This window comes from Camelina sativa, chromosome 19 (genome assembly GCF_000633955.1).
Source record: "Camelina sativa cultivar DH55 chromosome 19, Cs, whole genome shotgun sequence".
In the NCBI taxonomy this organism is placed as follows: Eukaryota; Viridiplantae; Streptophyta; class Magnoliopsida; order Brassicales; family Brassicaceae; genus Camelina; species Camelina sativa.
The window spans coordinates 4,690,392-4,709,189 of record NC_025703.1 but is presented as its reverse complement, the minus strand read 5'-3'; the positions used below and the strand labels follow the sequence as shown (position 1 = coordinate 4,709,189).

Here is an 18,798-nt window from a genome sequence, read left to right as displayed (position 1 = left end):
ATGCGTCATTAAACTCAATTAATTTAAAATTAACTTTGAAATGAGACCGGTTAACATGTAACCCGAATTAAATTTCGGGAAATCGTGTGGAGAAAGCTAAAAAGAAATAGAGTGTAATCAGAAAAGACAAGTGTGATGTGTGAAGGTGTCGGTGTGGTGAGAATTTAGTGTAGCTTGTAAGCTTCCTCCATAAATCTCTCTGTAGAAGAAGAAGAAGAAGAAGAAGCAGAGTTGATGATCCTCAGAGAGAGTAAAAAGTGTGAGTGAAGTCCTACATTACGAAGACGAAACCTCTCTCTCTCTCTGTTTTCAAAATTTTCTCGATTTTTCTGCATCTTCATGGTAAAGTAATTTCTCTATTTTTTTTCTAAAATTCGAGTATCCTCGTCGCCGACAATTCCAATGAGCTGACCGGATTATAATTCTTTGGTTTGTTTTTTTCTTTTTCCCGGGCAGATTTTGAACAGTACCGACGCTTCAGTGGAAATAAGAAAGTAAATTAAGAAGATGGACACAGAAGTAGAAACGACGGTATTGTTTGTTTTTTTCGCTTCGTCTCTTTATCTTCCCATTCTTTATAGTATAAATCACTGAGACATTTAGGTTTTTTTCCTAATTGAGTTGAGTTTGTATACGAATTTGTTAGGGGAAGATGATGAGTAGTAGTAACGCTGGTGAGCAGATTTGTGAGATTTGTAGTGATAATGTTGGGAAGACTGTGGATGGGGAGCCCTTTGTGGCGTGTGATTTCTGTTCTTTCCCAGTTTGTAGACCTTGCTATGAGTATGAAAGGAAAGATGGGAACCAGTCTTGTCCTCAATGCAAGACTAGATATAAGAGACTCAACGGTACATTTTTGGTTTTTTTGTTATTGTGTAATTTGAATGAGTTGATCATTGTTAATGTATCGATTTATGTGTTTAGGTTGTCCTGCTATTCCCGGAGATGATGGCTTTGATGTTGCTGATGAAGGTGCTGGCCGTGAGTTTGGTTATACAGAAAAGTCACGGAACGAAAAGATTTCAGAACAGATGCTTGGATGGCATCTTACTACAGGTGGGAAAGGGAAGGAGGTTGGAGACTCTGAGTATGACAAAGAGATCTCTCACAATGTTGTTCCTCGGCTCACTAGTAGACAAGAGGTAGGACATTATGGATTCTCTTTCTTTTTGTGGCATTTTACATCAACCTTAGATAGCTTGAGTGGACCTTTTATGAATGTTGGGATCTGACTTTGTCTCTCGCTTTTTTTTTTTTTTGGTTTGATAGGTTTCTGAAGAGTTTTCTGCTGCGTCACCTGAACGATTGTCTAGATCTTCTACTATAGCTAGTGGAAAGCAGTTTCCTGACTCATCAGATATCAGTCAATCACGTAGTTTACCTGACCATCATATTCATATCAAGGATACTCAAATTTGTCAGCACTAAACCCTGTTGTGTAATTGTCTTGCAGCAAACAGAAGGATTATGGATCCTGCTAGGGATTTTGGCTCAATAGGATTAGGCAATGTGGCCTGGAAGGAGAGAGTTGATGGCTGGAAAATGAAACAGGATAACAAATCTGGTCGTATGAGCACTCAAGCTGCTTCTGATATTGATGCCACCACTGATTTCTTTGTTGACGAGGCTTTGCTGTAAGTACTTGTTTTTTTTAATCTCTTTAGTCCCTAAAGGTATTCTGTGTCGGGTGATGCTACAATCTTTTTCCTAATCATGCAGGAATGATGAAGCACGGCAACCTCTTTCAAGGAAAGTATCCGTACCATCATCACGTATAAATCCCTACAGAATGGTTATAATGCTGCGGCTCGTAATCCTTTGTCTTTTCTTACATTATCGTATCACAAATCCAGTGCCAAATGCATTTGGTCTATGGCTGGTTTCAGTGATATGTGAGATCTGGTTCGCCATTTCATGGATTCTTGATCAGTTCCCCAAGTGGTTTCCTGTTAACCGGGAAACTTACCTTGATAGACTATCTTTAAGGTACGCCTTTATTTTTCTGTTCTGATTCTGTTACTCAAATATTAGCTGCCTTTTGTCTTTTAATGTCTAGCCTGAAGATATCTGCTAATCCTCTACTTTACTATAGATACGAACGTGAAGGTGAACCATCGCAGTTAGCAGCTGTGGACATATTTGTGAGTACTGTTGACCCGTTGAAGGAGCCTCCTCTGGTGACAGCCAATACAGTGCTCTCTATTATGGCAGTTGATTACCCCGTGGATAAGGTGTCTTGTTATGTTTCTGATGATGGTGCTGCTATGTTATCATTTGAATCACTAGCAGAAACATCTGAATTTGCACGAAAATGGGTACCTTTCTGCAAGAAATATAGTATTGAGCCTCGAGCACCAGAATGGTACTTTGCTCAGAAAATTGATTACCTCAAGGATAAAGTTCATCCATCATTTGTCAAAGATCGCAGAGCTATGAAGGTAAANTGATAGACTATCTTTAAGGTCTCCTTTATTTCTCTGTTATGATGCTGTTACTCAGATATTTAGCTGCCTTTTGGTCTTTGCTAATTCCTCTACTTTACTACAGATACGAACGAGAAGGCGAACCATCGCAGTTAGCAGCTGTGGACATTTTTGTGAGTACTGTTGACCCGTTGAAGGAGCCCCCTCTGGTGACAGCCAATACAGTACTCTCTATTATGGCAGTTGATTACCCGGTGGATAAGGTTTCTTGTTATGTTTCTGATGATGGTGCTGCTATGTTATCGTTTGAATCACTAGCAGAAACATCTGAATTTGCTCGAAAATGGGTACCTTTCTGCAAGAAATATAATATTGAGCCTCGAGCACCAGAATGGTACTTTGCTCAGAAAGTTGATTACCTGAAGGATAAAGTTCATCCATCATTTGTCAAAGATCGCAGAGCTATGAAGGTAAATTTTATAGTCGAGTCTTTCAAAACATCCATACTTATCTTTTGCCGTGCTATAATTACATGTTTTATTTCTGGCAGAGGGAGTATGAGGAATTCAAGATCCGAATAAATGCTCTTGTTTCCAAGGCCCAGAAAGTTCCTGAAGAAGGGTGGGTTATGAAAGATGGTACGCCATGGCCTGGAAACAACACAAGGGACCATCCGGGAATGATCCAGGTGAGGGAGAACAGGGATTTGTTTACCACTAAATCTTGTTTCCAGTGGCATCAGTTATTACTATCATTTTCCAGTTTGTTTGGTCACTGAGATATCATTTGTTGTGTGCAGGTTTTCTTAGGACAAAATGGTGGATTGGACACAGAGGGCAACGAGCTCCCACGTTTGGTCTATGTTTCTAGAGAAAAGCGACCAGGTTTCCAGCACCACAAAAAGGCTGGTGCTATGAATGCACTTGTAAGTTTCTGATCATTGAATTTTTCTTTTCCTTTGTTATCTATTGTCGCATCTAATGAGCTTACTCTCTCTTCACTTGAACAGGTTAGAGTTTCAGCAGTCCTTACCAATGGACCTTTCCTATTGAATCTTGATTGTGATCATTACATTAATAACAGCAAGGCCTTGAGAGAAGCTATGTGTTTCCTGATGGACCCAAACCTTGGGAAACAAGTGTGTTATGTCCAGTTCCCTCAGAGATTTGATGGTATTGATAAAAACGATAGATATGCTAACCGTAATACGGTTTTCTTCGATGTAAGTTAAGCTTGTCTTTTAATTTATGTCTATTTTACTATACATTTATACTAACTTTTCTGTGATATGCTCTTCAGATTAATTTGAGAGGCTTAGATGGGATTCAAGGACCAGTATATGTGGGAACTGGGTGTGTTTTCAACAGAACTGCATTATATGGTTATGAACCTCCAGTGAAACCAAAACACAAGAAAGCAAATTTTTTATCTAGACTTTGTGGGGTGAGAAAGAAGAATGCCAAATCTAAAAAAGACACTGACAAAAAGAAATCTGGCAAGCACACGGACTCAACCATTCCTGTGTTTAGCCTCGAGGATATAGAAGAGGGAGTTGAAGGTAAACCTGTTTCTCCCTTCGTTCTAAGTTATCTGTTATTTAACATTTTGATTTTGAGACTTTGGTGCTTCATGATTATTTTAACACACATGCTTGAGTGAAAATGCATTTGAGTATATTTTGCACTTGTCAGATCCTGGTTTGGACGATGACAAGGCACTCTTAATGTCGCAAATGAGCTTGGAACAGAGATTTGGAAAATCTGCTGTTTTTGTTGCTTCTACCCTAATGGAAAATGGAGGTGTTCCTCCATCTGCAACTCCAGAGAACCTTCTTAAAGAAGCTATTCATGTCATTAGCTGTGGATATGAGGACAAAACAGAGTGGGGAACTGAGGTATATTCCTAGTTCTGTTCTATTATTTCCGCGTTAGTGTGTCCTCTGTCTATATATTCTGATCTCTGCCTTTTTCTTGACATTGTTCAGATAGGATGGATCTATGGCTCTGTTACAGAAGATATTCTCACCGGGTTCAAAATGCATACCCGTGGTTGGAGGTCGATTTACTGTATGCCTAAACGACCTGCATTCAAAGGATCTGCTCCAATCAATCTTTCTGATCGACTCAACCAAGTCCTCCGGTGGGCTCTAGGCTCAGTAGAGATTCTCTTCAGTCGGCATTGTCCAATCTGGTACGGTTATGGAGGTAGACTGAAATTTCTTGAGAGGTTTGCATATGTGAACACAACCATCTATCCAATCACCTCCATTCCTCTCCTCATGTACTGCACATTGCCTGCCGTTTGTCTCTTCACCAACCAATTCATTATTCCTCAGGTTTGCTCTCACTCTCTCTTGAATATTAGTTTTGTCTTACTTCGATATTTCACTGATCTAACTTAACTCCCTAACTGAAGTGGCGAAAGTATCAATAGTCTAAGCGATGCTGTTTCAATTACTGTCTTGTTTGTAGATAAGTAACTTGGCAAGCATTTGGTTTCTGTCTCTCTTTCTCTCCATTTTCGCTACGGGTATACTGGAAATGAGATGGAGCGGTGTGGGCATAGATGAATGGTGGAGAAACGAGCAGTTTTGGGTCATTGGTGGTGTATCAGCTCACTTGTTTGCAGTCTTCCAAGGTCTACTTAAAGTCCTCGCTGGTATCGACACCAACTTCACAGTCACCTCAAAAGCCTCAGATGAAGATGGTGACTCCGCCGAGCTGTACTTGATCAAATGGACAACACTTTTAGTCCCACCGACGACTCTGCTCTTTATAAACCTTGTAGGAGTGGTTGCAGGAGTATCTTACGCTATCAATAGTGGATATCAGTCTTGGGGACCCCTCTTTGGTAAGCTCTTCTTTGCCTTCTGGGTGATTGTTCACTTATACCCATTCCTCAAGGGTTTGATGGGCCGACAGAACCGGACTCCAACCATTATTGTGGTTTGGTCGGTCCTTTTAGCTTCGATCTTCTCGTTGTTGTGGGTTCGGGTTGATCCGTTTATATCTAGAGTCACCGGACCAGACGGGCTGGTATATGGAATCAACTGTTGAGATGGACCGTTTTGAGCAATGTTTCTATTATCCTCTCTATTTTTCTTCTTTGGTGTGTATAGTTTGTTTGTTATGAGTTACTGTGTCAATATCTATGTACTGTAACTCTGTAAGTAAAAGTTTTCATAGAAACGTCTTAATGTGAAGGAAATATTATGTCTATGAATGAACGCAAGCCTAGTGTTAGTAGTTTATGTTTCGAGGGAACATACATACAAAGCGTTGGCGTTTGTCCTCAGTTATAAATAGGTTGTAATACGATTCAATCCAATTCCATACCATATAAAGAAAGATGAACATCAACAGTCATTGTCATGAAACCAAAACATTTATTTAACAATAGAGTATCAGAAAACTGACTCAGACGATTCCCACATGAGCTTTTATAGAGAATTACAGGCTTGAAAACAAAAGGAGTGGCTTCAAACTATAGAGAGTTCTTGTCGAAACGGAGATTGACTTCATGCTTCAGAATCTGTTCTCAAGCTTCTCCTGTTCCTTGAAGTACTGAGCATACCTGCACTCATTAGTGTATTTGAAGATTAAATACAGACGATGACACGAGAAACTTAAGTATGTTAAGATAGAACAAGCAATGACTAGCTTAACAAGCAAGAACTCAATTGGTTTAATGGAATCACACATTAGCTATTGATTACAGCAGCATTAAAATCCTCAACATCTTGAGATGCAATTCCACAATACTAACTGTTACCTGATAGATATTTCTAGCTAAGAGCCTCTTTACCACACCACACTCAGTTTCAAAATTACAGACTTAATTGAGAAAATACTAGAGTTGTATGTAACCTATATCTCCAGCTAACGTACTTGCTATCATTATCCCCTTACCAACCCATAAAAGGCTACATCGTCACAAATGAAGAACCCTAAATCCATTTTTTTGATGCACTATTTCGATGACAAAGAAACCGCAAAAACTCGTACAACAACAACCAAATCGACGAACAATCACCAGATCGGAGCTCTCTCTAAAGATTCGTTTCGCAATCAATTGATAAGAGAAAAAGAGAGAGAGTACCAGTAGGTGCTAACGACAGGGGTAACGAGGAGAGTGGCGCTGATCCAATTCTCAGAGATCTTATGGTGGATCTTCTCCGGTAGATCCTTCCAGAGACCAGTCATGATCTTCTGCTGAAACGGAGAAAGTGCGTAAACCACCGCCTTCAATTTCACCGGCTGCTTTCCCATTTTCTTCTTCTCTTCCCCAGATAATAATCCCCAACAACAATTCCACAGTACGAGTACGAGACAACGAATCTCCCCCAAATATCTGATAATAAATAACCTAAAAGGAAAATTAAAAAAATCAAATGTCTTTGATTCGACTTTGGTTCGGTTTAGAGTTACAGAATTAACTAGGTCAAAAATTTTATCTTTAATTTGATTTGGTTTGTTCCGGTTCGAACCGATTCTGGTGAACCGAATTCGATAACTCCTAGTTTTAGTAGAGTGAGATGATGATGATTCAGGCGGTTGAGGATTTACAACGATCGATCGAAGGAAGAAGACGATGAAGATCTTCCACGTTCCTTGTCTAGAAGACAATTACTCTTATCTGTGAGCTATTTCGTTTCTCTTTCTTCCTTCTTCTTCGTTTCTTCTTTATCTGATTCGATTCATCATCAATTTTTGGATTTGTTTCTTCTTCTTTTTTATTTATTTATTACCAGGATTATCGATGAGAGCACCGGAGACGCGGCGGTTGTGGATCCAGTTGATCCGGAGAAGGTGATCGCATCAGCTGAGGAGCACCAGGTTAAGATCAAGTTTGTACTCACCACGCATCATCACTGGTAAACTTATCTAATTTGATCCATTAACATCAACATTAGTAGAATTAATTTAAGGGACTTTACCACCATATATAAGCTACCAATTTCAATTGAGCTAGTGATTTACTGTAGTTTTATTGGTGCCTGATGGTGCCTAACCAAGTTTAAGTCTAATGTTTGGGTACTTTTTGATGTGATGATATAAGGGATCATGCTGGTGGAAACGAGAAGATAAAGCTGTTGGTGCCTGGGATCAAAGTATATGGAGGTTCTCTGGATAAGGTGAAGGGATGTACTGATGCGGTTGATGATGGTGACAAGTTGTCTTTGGGTCAGGATGTCAACATTTTGGCTCTCCACACCCCTTGGTATGTTCCTGTTTTCATGACTTTAGAAGATGCATTTCATCTTATCTTTGATCTGATTGACTTAGTCATTTCTCTCTTGTTACAGCCACACCAAGGGTCACATTAGTTATTATGTGACTTGTAAAGAAGGAGAAAACCCTGCTGTATTCACCGGAGATACACTTGTAATTGGTTACATAAAGCTGAATTAAGTGATTTTGGACTTTTGTAATGATTCAGGTTGCAATAGTGCGCTTTAGTCTGACCTTAAGTCAATTCAAGCAAGATTTTGTTGATGATTCAATGAGACAAGGGAGAGGGTACTGCAAGCACAAAAAAGAAATAGACTACTCTTCTAGTCATTAGACTTAGGGAAAGCTTTTTCTTGTAACCACAACTGTGTATGCACATTATGAATCAGTTTGTATGAAATACACAAAAGCTTTGCTTTTTCCTTGTTCTTATGTTCAAAATCACGTAAAATCCTCTGTAACTTGAATAATCAAATCACATGCTTTTTGAATTCATAGTCCTCTGCAAATTCTGTAAAAGAAGAAACGAATGTATGCAACACTTGAATTATCAATTCAAAGATCAAATCACAAACAAAAAAATTGAATATGTGCTTGTTGTGCAAAGATGAAACCAGTTACAAATTAAACAACAAAAAAAAGCACATCTTCTATATAAATTAATTTTTAATTGTTAAGACCACCTCATAATAAAGATCATCTACGTAAGAAAGAAGAGTTTTTTTTTTAACCTTCAAAGGAAGGTGAATGTTTATCATCATCAACAAGATCTCCATCCAACACAAAAGGGAACATCAACTACAACTAACAATAGAATAGGATGTAGCATTAGCAAGGAAGATCCTGCTGAGGATACATATTCAGTCATCGATTGGGATGCAGCATCTTCCTTTCAAGTCCATCTGGATGGACTGAACAAGATTTTGGAGGACCCTAAGGATAAGGATGGTCTCCAGAGCTTTGTGGGTAACATGGGAGCAACTTCTTCATCGATGGTGCCTAATTCTTGGGAAGATGAGAAGATTTCCTAGGACTTTGAGGAAAGAAGTATAGCTAAATCTCCTTGTGGATCCTCCTATGTTTCCGCCACTACAGGAGATGTGGTTGACTGAGGTAAGTTTAGGTCATCCATTGTTCCCTGAACCATAAAAAACAAACAGTTTTGCTTATGATCCACTAATGAAACTACTATGAATATGCTTTTCTATGCTAGATATTGTCGGAAGTCAAGGAGTTGAAGCATACTCAGATGAAACAAGCTGGGAGGATGATTACTTTGGAGATGGAGCTGGTAAAAATACTTTGCAAAACTCACAAATTGATACTTCTATTACACTTGCTTCAAGTACAAAATCTCTATCTTTTGTTTGGGTTCTTGCAGCTTGAATCAAGAAGGGAGATACTTCGGCTAAAAGGGAGCAATGGAAGTTTTTAAGGACATGCATGGTAAGCTCAAATTAAGAATAAACTTTTGGAGTTTGCAATGATTCTCTAGCTACTTCTTGTCTTTTGAACAAAATGTGAAAAATTGGTTCGACTCCGAGTTTGAGAGTTACAAATACTCTTTCCTCTTTTGTTCTTAATCCTTGACATATAGTATGCTTCAGTTTTTTAGTATGGATTGCAGAAAAACCGGTAGATGGTTGGGTTTTTTTTTTTTTTTAGCTCACTTCCGTTGTTCTTGTAAAAAGGTTTGATTTTAACTATCACATGAAACTTAAATAGACATTAAACTAAAAGCTTTAAAACATTCCAAAGATCGTACATGTTCTTCTGGTTCACTTATTCACAAGCAAAATGCGCTAAGAAATTTATTAACTAGACAAACACTTGAGAAAAAGAGAGATCTTTGCTAGTTTTGATGAGGCACCTGAAGTGTCCATCCTTGTTGAATAATGGAGAAGCAATGAGAGCTCTTAAACGTTTCAAACCATAAATGCAGATAGAATTGATCTTCATCTCTCTCTCATGCCTCATTCTTGTTGTTATCATGGACACCCTGAAAGCACCAAAGGATTAATGTGTATGTAAGATAACAACCAGATAAAGCTTCCATGTTAAGTCCTAACATATAGGGATCTTTACATTCTTAAAATTCAGCACTTCAATCACTGAAATAGAACTTCTGATTCTGTCTGGGTGTAATATAAGGAAATGAAAGATCAAAGAGATATTTCACAAATTTCGGTGTCAATTACGTACCTATTTAAACAAAAACCTATCCACCAAATTATTCTAATGCTTGCTAGTTGCTAACAAATTCGTTAAAAAATCAGAACAAACATTACCTCTCTCTAATGAGTTGGAGTGCTTCTCCTTCTACGATTGTTTCGACCGAAAGGGTTCATAAACCACTTTGGTTTGTAGGAAAGCAATATGTATCCAATCGCAAATCCAAAGGAAATACCAGGTGTGAATCCTATTGCAGCTGCTATCCAACTAATCACCTCTTCGTCTTCTTCCTCTGATTCCGACGTTTCATATACTTTTGTGGCTGGCGTGTGAGCATCTCTACAAATTTCATCAAAAGAAAGGCCAAAAAGTCTCAGGTTTCCCTCGAAAGAAGAGCAACGTTGCGTCCGAAACTGAGTGCCCCCTGGTACTAGGCCTGAAAGCTTGTTATGAGAGAAGTCCATGTACGCAAGGAATGAGAGCTCCCCTAGCTCTTGTGGAATTTCTCCTGAAAGCTTGTTTTGGGAAACGTCCAGCGAATCGAGAGCTTTCAGATTCCCCATAGAGGAAGGGATGCAGCCAGTGAAAGCATTGTTTGACAAGTTGAGCACATGAAGCTCTTTCAATAAACCGATGGACTTTGGAATCTCTCCTTCGAATCTGTTTCCTGAAAAGTCGATTGCTGTGTAGATTTTTAAAATACGTACTAGCTCCATCTCTACACCTTTATTCATCAAAACCAATGAATCATAGTAATAGCGTGATCCCCCTCTCATGTACTTTTCGGAAGAGTGATCCTCGTCGGGCTTAAGTGATGACATAGCACTCCACTTCACAAAGTATTCCGAAGGCAAAGTTCCATCGAAGTGATTATGTGATATGTCGATGATTCGCAACTGAGGGAAGGAGGCTTGATGTATTGGTCCATGGAATGCATTGGAGCGAAGGACAAGAACTTGTAGCTTTTGTAGAGAACCTAACCAGAATGGAAACGTGTCGTTGATTTTGTTGCTTTCCACGTTCAAAACTTCAAGAGTTGAGAAACGGATCAAAGATCTTGGAAGCTTTCCCACAAGTTGGTTATGACCGACATCGAACGACCTTAGACTTTCAAATATATGCTCTGGAAGACCTCCACTAAGATTATTTTGACGAAGGTTTAAAACTGAAAGAGTATTATTGAGATTTACCAAACAATGAGGGATTGAACTGTTGAAGTTGTTTTCAGATAAATCAAGAGTGTCTAGAGAACGAAACTCGCATATGAAAGAAGGAATCTTGCCAGTGAAGTTGTTGTTGGAGCCAAGAAAGTAACTCACAAATGGTTTCCGGACAGAGGATAGTCCTTGTTTCTTCTTTGCTCTTTGGAAACCGTTGAAAGTGTTGTTGGAAAGATTCACGTACCTCAAGTTTGGTAGAGTCCATAACCAGGCAGGGACTTGACCTTCGATTTTGTTGTTGGAAATGTCTAGAAATCCCATTCCATGTAGGGTTCTTAGGAGCTCTGCTGGAAACTCGGTGATACCGCAGCCTGATAAGCTCAAAGAATCTATCTCTTGTGAAAGGGGATTTGAAACTGAACTTTTGTTTGTTGTTGAAACATGGTTGCCTGAGAGATCTAAGTGAGAGAGGCTTTTGGAATATGATAAGATATCATACAAGTCAATCGTAGTGGTGGAGTTCAAATAGGATAGGTCAAGAGACATGAGGGACTTGAGAGGCGAGAAGATACTAAAGTCAACTAGGCGGCCTTGGGTGTCGAAATGAGAAAGTTCAAGTCCTGAGAGGTTGACAAATTTGGAAATGGATCTCGGGATTGGCCCTTTGAAGTTGTTGTTGCCAATGACTAACCATTTTAGGTTAGACAGTGAAGAAGTATTACCAAACTCAAGAGTGCCGTTGAGTTGGTTATCACTCAATATAATATATGTCAAAGAAGGAATGGTGAAGAGAGAAGAAGGGATAGTTCCTGTGAAAGCATTTTGACTTGCATGAAAGAAGTTCATCTTGTTGAGATTGCCAAAAGAAGATGGGATTTCACCAACGAGATTGTTTTCCCAAATGCTGAGATCGGTGAGTTGAGAAAGGTTTCCAATTGAAGATGGGATTTCGCCAACGAGATTGTTTCCCGAAAGGCTGAGATAGGTGAGTTGAGAAAGGTTTCCAATTGAAGATGGGATTTCGCCAACGAGATTGTTTCCCGAAAGGCTGAGAAGGGTGAGATGAGAAAGGTTTCCAATTGAAGATGGGATTTCGCCAGCGAGATTGTTTTCCTCAAGGATGAGAACGGTGAGATGAGGAAGCTTTCCAATCCAAGATGGAATTCGACCACTGAGATTATTAAGCGAAAGTTGGAGAGAGGTAAGATGAAAAAGATTTTCAATCCAAGATGGAATCCGACCACTAAAATTATTTCCCGAAAGGCGGAGAGTTGTAAGATGAGAAAGATTTCCAATTGAAGATGGAATCTGACCCGAAAGTTGATTCATAGAAAGGTTGAGAGTGGTGAGATGAGGAAAGTTTCCAATCAAAGACGGGACTTGACCATAAAAATCATTAAATGAAAGGTCAAGAGTGGTTAGAAAAGGAAGGTTTTGAAGACTGCTATTGGAATGAAACCGGCCATGGAGAAAGCTGCAGCGAAGGTCTAGCCCAACCACTTCTCTGGACTTGGCATTGCACGTGATACCCTTCCAAGTACAGCAGTCGCTGTTATTCCCCCATGACTCTGTCTTCCGATGAGATTCGATGCTATAACCCATACAATCAGGATTAGGCTTCCCAATATGAAACTCGTTTTTGAAAGCGAGAAGTGCATCCCTTTGTTCGGGACTACACAGAAAATGCCTAGTTGTAGGAGCCGCAAGCACGTTTTTGAAATGATAAATGAATATGAAAATAAAACAAAGAGAAATAGGAATGATAATCGTTGAGTTGCCGAAACCTTTCATTTGAATTTTCTTGAATTAAAAATAATGAAGAAGACTGGAAACTGTGAGATGGTAAATAACATGGTTTCGTACTCTCTTTTATAAACAGAATAATAATACATTCTACTCCACAAGGTTAATAAATCCAACACAGCTTGACTGACTTTACGTTTGAAATGCAAAGACTTAAAAAGAGTCTTTACATTTGAATAATCAAGCTCCACACGTTTTTTCTTACTTTTATTTAACGTACAGAAAACTTCAAAAGACAAGTTGTTGTTAGAATATTGAGAGGAAGAAGAACAAAACAGAGTAAGAGACATTTTTGTCTCTTCTCTTATATAGAAGGCAATAACGAAATCGAAATATATTTACATGAAACTTATTACAATTTTGTTTTAAAACACACCACAGTTATATATAAGTCAAACGGTCATAACCGCTCCTAACTTGTCACAACTGACAACTTGAAACAATCAATACAATAAAACTTCTATGTTTCTCATGAGAGCATGACATCTCAGCTTTTGTATTGAAGCACAGAGTTACACATCATTTAAAATGAATACCCAATCAGATTAAAACAACTAAAACAGCTAAGAATAATATTTGGTGACTCACAATATTTGCCGACTAGGTTTCCTGTCGAAGGAATAAAATTATTTTTTTCTGATTTGCGACCTTCTTCTTCTCACTTCTAAATGTCCCTCAATGTCTCCATAGCAAATTGATGCTTCTTTGTCCTCATTTGTTTAACTTCAACCTTTCCCCGATCTGTATCATTTTAAATTCGTTGGTTTGGATTTGGATCTTGAAAGGGTTTTTGTGTTATCTGTTTTGAAGTTATTGTCATCTTCTTCGATTGATTTTTAGATATTTCTTTTTTGGGTTTATGTTTTGAGCTGGATGTGTGGTAGTTACAAAGATAAGCTTAGAGATGGGTCACGTATTGTTTAGTTTGATTTGATTCTTTAGTTTTAAAACCAAGTATCTCATCAGAAAACAATAATGGAGTGATAAGAAAAAACAAAGAGGTGGTTTTTATTTGAGAAAATAATTTCAGTGACAAAGTTTGAGTCAAGCTTAGGTCAATTGACTTGTCCCACTACAATGTCATTATTTGATATATATTTAGTTTCCTCAAAGAACAAATGGTAAAAATTTATATCATATAAAGTTTATAGGAACTATATGCTGAGATTGGAGAGCTGAAAAAATATGCAATTCACTTTGAGAGGAATGAGCGTCCAAAAGTAATTTTTGTTTTATTTTTGCTCTGGTTTTATTTGTTCTTTACTGCATTCCTGTGATTTTTGACATATGATGTTATGTGTCATACAAGGCTGGGCTGAAGTTGTGTATATGAGAAGAAGTGAGGCAATTCTAGCTATGAAGAAATACAACAATGTACTCTTGGATGGAAGGCCTATGAGATTGGAGATTCTGGGTGGAAGTACTGAGGCTGCTCCTGTTGCAGCTCGGGTTAATGTAACCGGATTGAATGGAAGGATGAAGAGGAGTGTCTTCATTGTGTATGTTGCCGTCTCTTGGTCTGTTTTTTTTAACAAAAGAATAGTTTTGCGTGTTTGTGCTGAAGTGAATGGATCACTGATTCTTGCAGTCAATGAGTTAGAGGTGGGAGAGTAGGAAGAGGAAGAGGCTCAGGTTCTTCTATGAAACGCCCTACAACGTAAGTGTTAAAAGGAGCTTGTATTGATTCATATGGGCAGATGATGCATCGGGTTTATCATCTTATTCATATTGTTTATGTGTGGCAGCCAACAAAACCAACAGGGAGGTGGTGGAGGCGGGCTTCGTGGTATAGGCCGAGGTGCCGGTGATGGCAGAGGGAATAAAAGCGGCCGAGGCGGAAAGAAGCAGGTGGAGAAGTCGGCTGCGGACCTTGACAAAGATTTCGAAAGCAATCATGCTGAAGCTATGAACATCTCTTAAGCAAAGCAAGACTTCACATTTTTCATGTACGTTTGTGTTATTTTGTTCTTTTGTCTCCTACTAATACCTCAGATGTGCTAAAAGTTTGGTTTGGGTTTGGTTTTGATTAGGATGCTTTGCTTTTGTTTTTCTCTTTTCTTGCTTCACTTTTACAGTCGCTCCCTTTGGTTATTGAAGTAAAAGAGATTTAGTTTGTAAATGAAAAAAGCTCTTACTTTAGTTATTTGCTTTGCTTGATTCCAATTGCTAAACTGTACTTGAGCTGAATTAATTAGGTTCGACATAATTTGTTTCCTCTGAATTTGCCATTTTGTTTTTTTTTAACATGTTCCAACAACACTTGCCTTATATCTAAAACGAAAAATGTGGAAAAAATTAAGACCATCAAAATGTTTTCTTGTGTTTTTGTTGTGTACAAATATTCGAATCCAACACAAACAGCCTCAACTCTAACTCCAATCCCACCCTAAGAAAAGTTAAAAGAACACTTCTCGAAACCAAAAAAAAAATAATCTTATGTCAAAATCACAAGCCAGTAGCAACGTTCAAAATTATCACTGCGAAAATGCTCCATATACCCGACTGTAATACAACTCGTTCTGTATTATCACTGCCGATGGTGCTGTTATGTTCACTGACGTCCCGTTTCTACCGTTACCGCGATACCTGACACAAGAAGAATGGGCTATCCCTGAAGCAAAGGGTAAACCATGGAGACTCCATTTCTACTGTTTTTTTTAGCACAAACACAGGCTTATATCACTTGCTCTGTTTTGAAAATGAGTGACTGAACTAATCTCTGTTTCAGTGTTTTGAGTGGGTTTGTCGAAGTGGGGCTTTGGTTTTTTTAGTGTGCTGTGAGGAAGTTGGTTTTGATCTTGAAGTTATTAAATTAGACTTGGGATTAGTTATTGAATCGTATTCATGAGATCGTAAACGGAGTTTTTTTTTTTTTAAAGTTAAAAACTGGAGTTGTTATTATTAAATTATTAGTTCGGTTTAGTTTAATTATTGAAATGAGCAACACCATTTTCCAAAACTTAGTTAAAAGTATAAAATATGAATTTGATGTGTCTACATTATATGTGTTTTAAAAAATGTGATTACAAAAAAAAATTATATTCAAAATGGAGTTGTTATTATTAAATTGTTAGTTCGGTATAGTTTAATTATTGAAATGAGCAACGCTATTTTCCAAAACTTAGTTTAATGGAGTTGTTACTTGTTATTATTAAATTTATAATGATTGTCTATAGGTTCATAAGTTGTGATGAGAAAACTAGCAGACTAAAATTACAAACAACATACAAAAAATAAACATAAAAATCTATACTAATAAAAAGTAGAAGCTATAAGCTCCTAAGGCTGTCCACCTAGGATTTTAAACATCCAATCAGAATTCGACATGTCACTAATTAACATTTTTAAAATTTCCAAAAATTTTCTATATTAAGATATTTTTTAAAAGACCAATTAGGATTTGACATAACATTCATTAACATTTTTAAAATTTACAGAATTTTATAGAAAAAGGAAAATTTTAATTTATGGAAATAAAAAAACTATGTACAATATCCCACATCAGCTAGAATTTTTTTAGACAATAGTTCAGAACCATTATAAATAAGATTATTATGCTTCCAACAACGAATGAGCAGTAAAGCTTGATTTATCAGGCGTCCAAGTTTAAAAGTTTTATTCGGTTTGATCCGGTTTTTTATCTGATCAAAATAAAACTTTAAAAAGTTTCAAAAAAAATATTATAATATTTAAAAAATTTAAAAGTTTAAATATTATAAATATTGAAACTTTTAAAAGTTCTTAGCTTTTAAAAAGTTTTTAAATATTATAATTTTTAAATTTTAACAGTTTAAAATATTATAAATATTGAAACATTTTAAAAAGTTCAATTATTATATTTCGAACCTTTTCAAAGTTTAAAATATTATAAATATTGAAACTTCTAAAAGTCTTAGCTTTTAAAAGGTTTCAAAATATTATAATTTTTAAATTTTAAAAATTTCTTAACATTTAAAAGGTTTTTAAAAATTTATAATTTATAAATTTTAAAAGTTTAAAATATTATAAATATTGAAAGTTGAAAATGATAAAAGGTTCAAATATTAAAAATATTTAAACTTCATCGAATGTTTTCAAACATTACAATTATTTAACCTCCATAGAAATTTTAAGACATTATATCTATCTATACTAATAAAAAGTTGAAGCTATAAACTCCTAAAGGTGTCCATATAGGATTTTTAAAAAATCAATAAGAGTTAGATATTTCACTAATAACAATTTTGAAAATATAGTAGTAATCTATATATTAAGATTTTTTTAGAAAAAAAAAGTAAAATCTATAGAAATAAAAGAAATATTTACAACATCCCACATCGGCTATAAAATTTTAGACAATGGCTCAGAACCATTATAAAGAAAACTAATATGTTTTTAACTATAAATTTATCAGGTTTGCTTGATTTATGCTTATTTATCAGGTTTCCAAATTTAAAAGTTTTATTTAATTTATTTTAGCAAATTAAAATATATAAAGGTTTAAATATTTATTATAGAATATTTAGAAATATTATAAATACCTCCATAAAAATGTTAAAAAATTATAACTATTTAAACTCTATAAAAAGTTAAAGTGTCATTGATATTTAACTCTAAAAAAATAAAATGTTACAAATATTTAAACTACATCTAAAGTTTGAAATATTTTAAAATTTTAATCTCTATTAAAAATTTAAAAGTTTAAGAATTACTAAATATTATATATCAAATTTTTAATATCTTGAAAATATCTTATTTATCTCCGTTTGTGCTTTATATATCTTACGAGCTGTAAAACATGTTTTTGTGTATGACTTTACAGATGATTTGATACTTTTGCAGTAAAATTTTTATTTTCAAGTCTAAGAAATAAGGATTGACGTCGCAAGATCTTGATTTGATGTTATTTCAGTTTAAAGAAGAAGGATCGACGAAAAGCATAAATATTGTTTTAATTATCTATGTGTTCATATTACTTTCTCTGCAAGTAATGATTTTGGTTTGAGAAGTTTCAAACCGTGTGGATCTAAAACCGAATAAGTATATGGATGAAATTATCAATAATTGGGTGCATGTGTTGACTATGCTGGTCTTCATGAATTGCACAATTTTTATGAGAAAAGAAATGATTTTGGTTTTGGAGTTAGATGGGTTAACAAGTTGTATGGTAGTCTAAAAAAAAGGTTCTTCAGTGGAAGAATGTGAAGAAGTTGACGAGGAAGAACAAGAAGAAGAGTATAACGAATAACCAGACGGTAAAAGTAATGATGACAATTACCATAAAATTTGACAGTTAAAATGACAAGAAAGAATATGAAGAATAAGAAAACATTGAATAAAAAACACAAAAACATAGGTGATAGCGATCAATTAAATATAAAAAATGAGATAAATTCATGATTATAAAATTGTTCCGTTTTCTGGTGGTCAAAGAAATGGTTTAGGATATGTGAGGTCACCAGTTTGATCCGCTTCGCCTGGACGTCGAGTTAAATTCATGATTTTAAAATACAACTGATTTTTATATTTTTAAAAATTGTGTATCTGAAATTTATTTTTTTCCTTAATAGTAATTTAAAGTTTTATATAAAATATTATTTCATTACCGTCATCAATCATATATAATTTTTATCAAAATATACGCGTGGGTTCAAAACCTAGGATTTAAAACCTCCAATTGTGATTAGACATGTCACTAATTAACATTTTTTTAAATCTCCAGAATTTATACACTTTTAAAGAGTCCACATATGATTTTAAACAACCTACCGGGATTTGACATGTCACTCATTAACATTTTTAAAATTTGCATAATTTTCTATATTAAGAATTATTTTAAACAACCTATAAGGATTTGACATGTCATTTATTAACATTTTTTTAAATTTCCAGAATTTTCTATATTAAAAATTTTTAGAAAAAGGAAAATTTTAAATTTATGGAAATAAAAGAACTATATACAACGTCCCACATCGGCTTGAAATTTTTTAGACAATGGTTCAGAACCAGTATAAATAAATATTAATATGC

General features: G+C 35.9%; 4 protein-coding genes and 1 long non-coding RNA gene across 6 annotated transcripts; 3 read left to right on the top strand and 2 right to left on the bottom strand.

The window, feature by feature from the left end:
- LOC104764808 (cellulose synthase A catalytic subunit 3 [UDP-forming]-like) lies at positions 37 to 5,641 on the top strand. 2 transcript variants are annotated; one of them, XM_010488407.2, is made up of 15 exons: positions 37 to 342; positions 457 to 531; positions 647 to 848; positions 925 to 1,142; positions 1,270 to 1,372; positions 1,454 to 1,634; positions 1,720 to 1,986; positions 2,548 to 2,893; positions 2,974 to 3,111; positions 3,223 to 3,348; positions 3,433 to 3,645; positions 3,723 to 3,981; positions 4,115 to 4,317; positions 4,408 to 4,758; positions 4,895 to 5,641. In XM_010488407.2, exons 2-15 carry the CDS (start codon positions 508 to 510, stop codon positions 5,477 to 5,479), a joined length of 3,216 nt encoding a protein of 1,071 aa, XP_010486709.1. In that variant the 5' UTR covers positions 37 to 342; positions 457 to 507; the 3' UTR covers positions 5,480 to 5,641. The 2 variants fall into 2 exon arrangements, with proteins under 2 accessions (XP_010486709.1, XP_010486710.1); XM_010488408.2 differs by lacking the exon at positions 2,548 to 2,893 and adding an exon at positions 2,093 to 2,438.
- On the bottom strand, positions 5,728 to 6,783 carry LOC104764806 (cytochrome b-c1 complex subunit 8-like). The gene is made up of 2 exons (XM_019241290.1): positions 6,522 to 6,783; positions 5,728 to 5,996 (listed from the first exon to the last, which is right to left on the bottom strand). Exons 1-2 carry the CDS (start codon positions 6,689 to 6,691, stop codon positions 5,948 to 5,950), a joined length of 219 nt encoding a protein of 72 aa, XP_019096835.1. The 5' UTR covers positions 6,692 to 6,783; the 3' UTR covers positions 5,728 to 5,947.
- LOC104764805 (hydroxyacylglutathione hydrolase cytoplasmic-like) lies at positions 6,917 to 8,073 on the top strand. The gene is made up of 4 exons (XM_010488405.2): positions 6,917 to 7,060; positions 7,174 to 7,296; positions 7,482 to 7,643; positions 7,729 to 8,073. The coding sequence occupies exons 1-4, from the start codon at positions 7,014 to 7,016 to the stop codon at positions 7,832 to 7,834; spliced, it is 438 nt and encodes a 145-aa protein (XP_010486707.1). The 5' UTR covers positions 6,917 to 7,013; the 3' UTR covers positions 7,835 to 8,073.
- LOC104764804 lies at positions 8,446 to 9,105 on the top strand. Its single transcript, XR_002036751.1, has 3 exons — positions 8,446 to 8,767; positions 8,868 to 8,945; positions 9,036 to 9,105. It is a non-coding gene; the product is annotated as an uncharacterized LOC104764804 (long non-coding RNA).
- On the bottom strand, positions 9,377 to 12,809 carry LOC104764803 (receptor-like protein 12). The gene is made up of 2 exons (XM_010488404.2): positions 9,943 to 12,809; positions 9,377 to 9,653 (listed from the first exon to the last, which is right to left on the bottom strand). The coding sequence occupies exon 1, from the start codon at positions 12,775 to 12,777 to the stop codon at positions 9,949 to 9,951; it is 2,829 nt and encodes a 942-aa protein (XP_010486706.1). The 5' UTR covers positions 12,778 to 12,809; the 3' UTR covers positions 9,377 to 9,653; positions 9,943 to 9,948.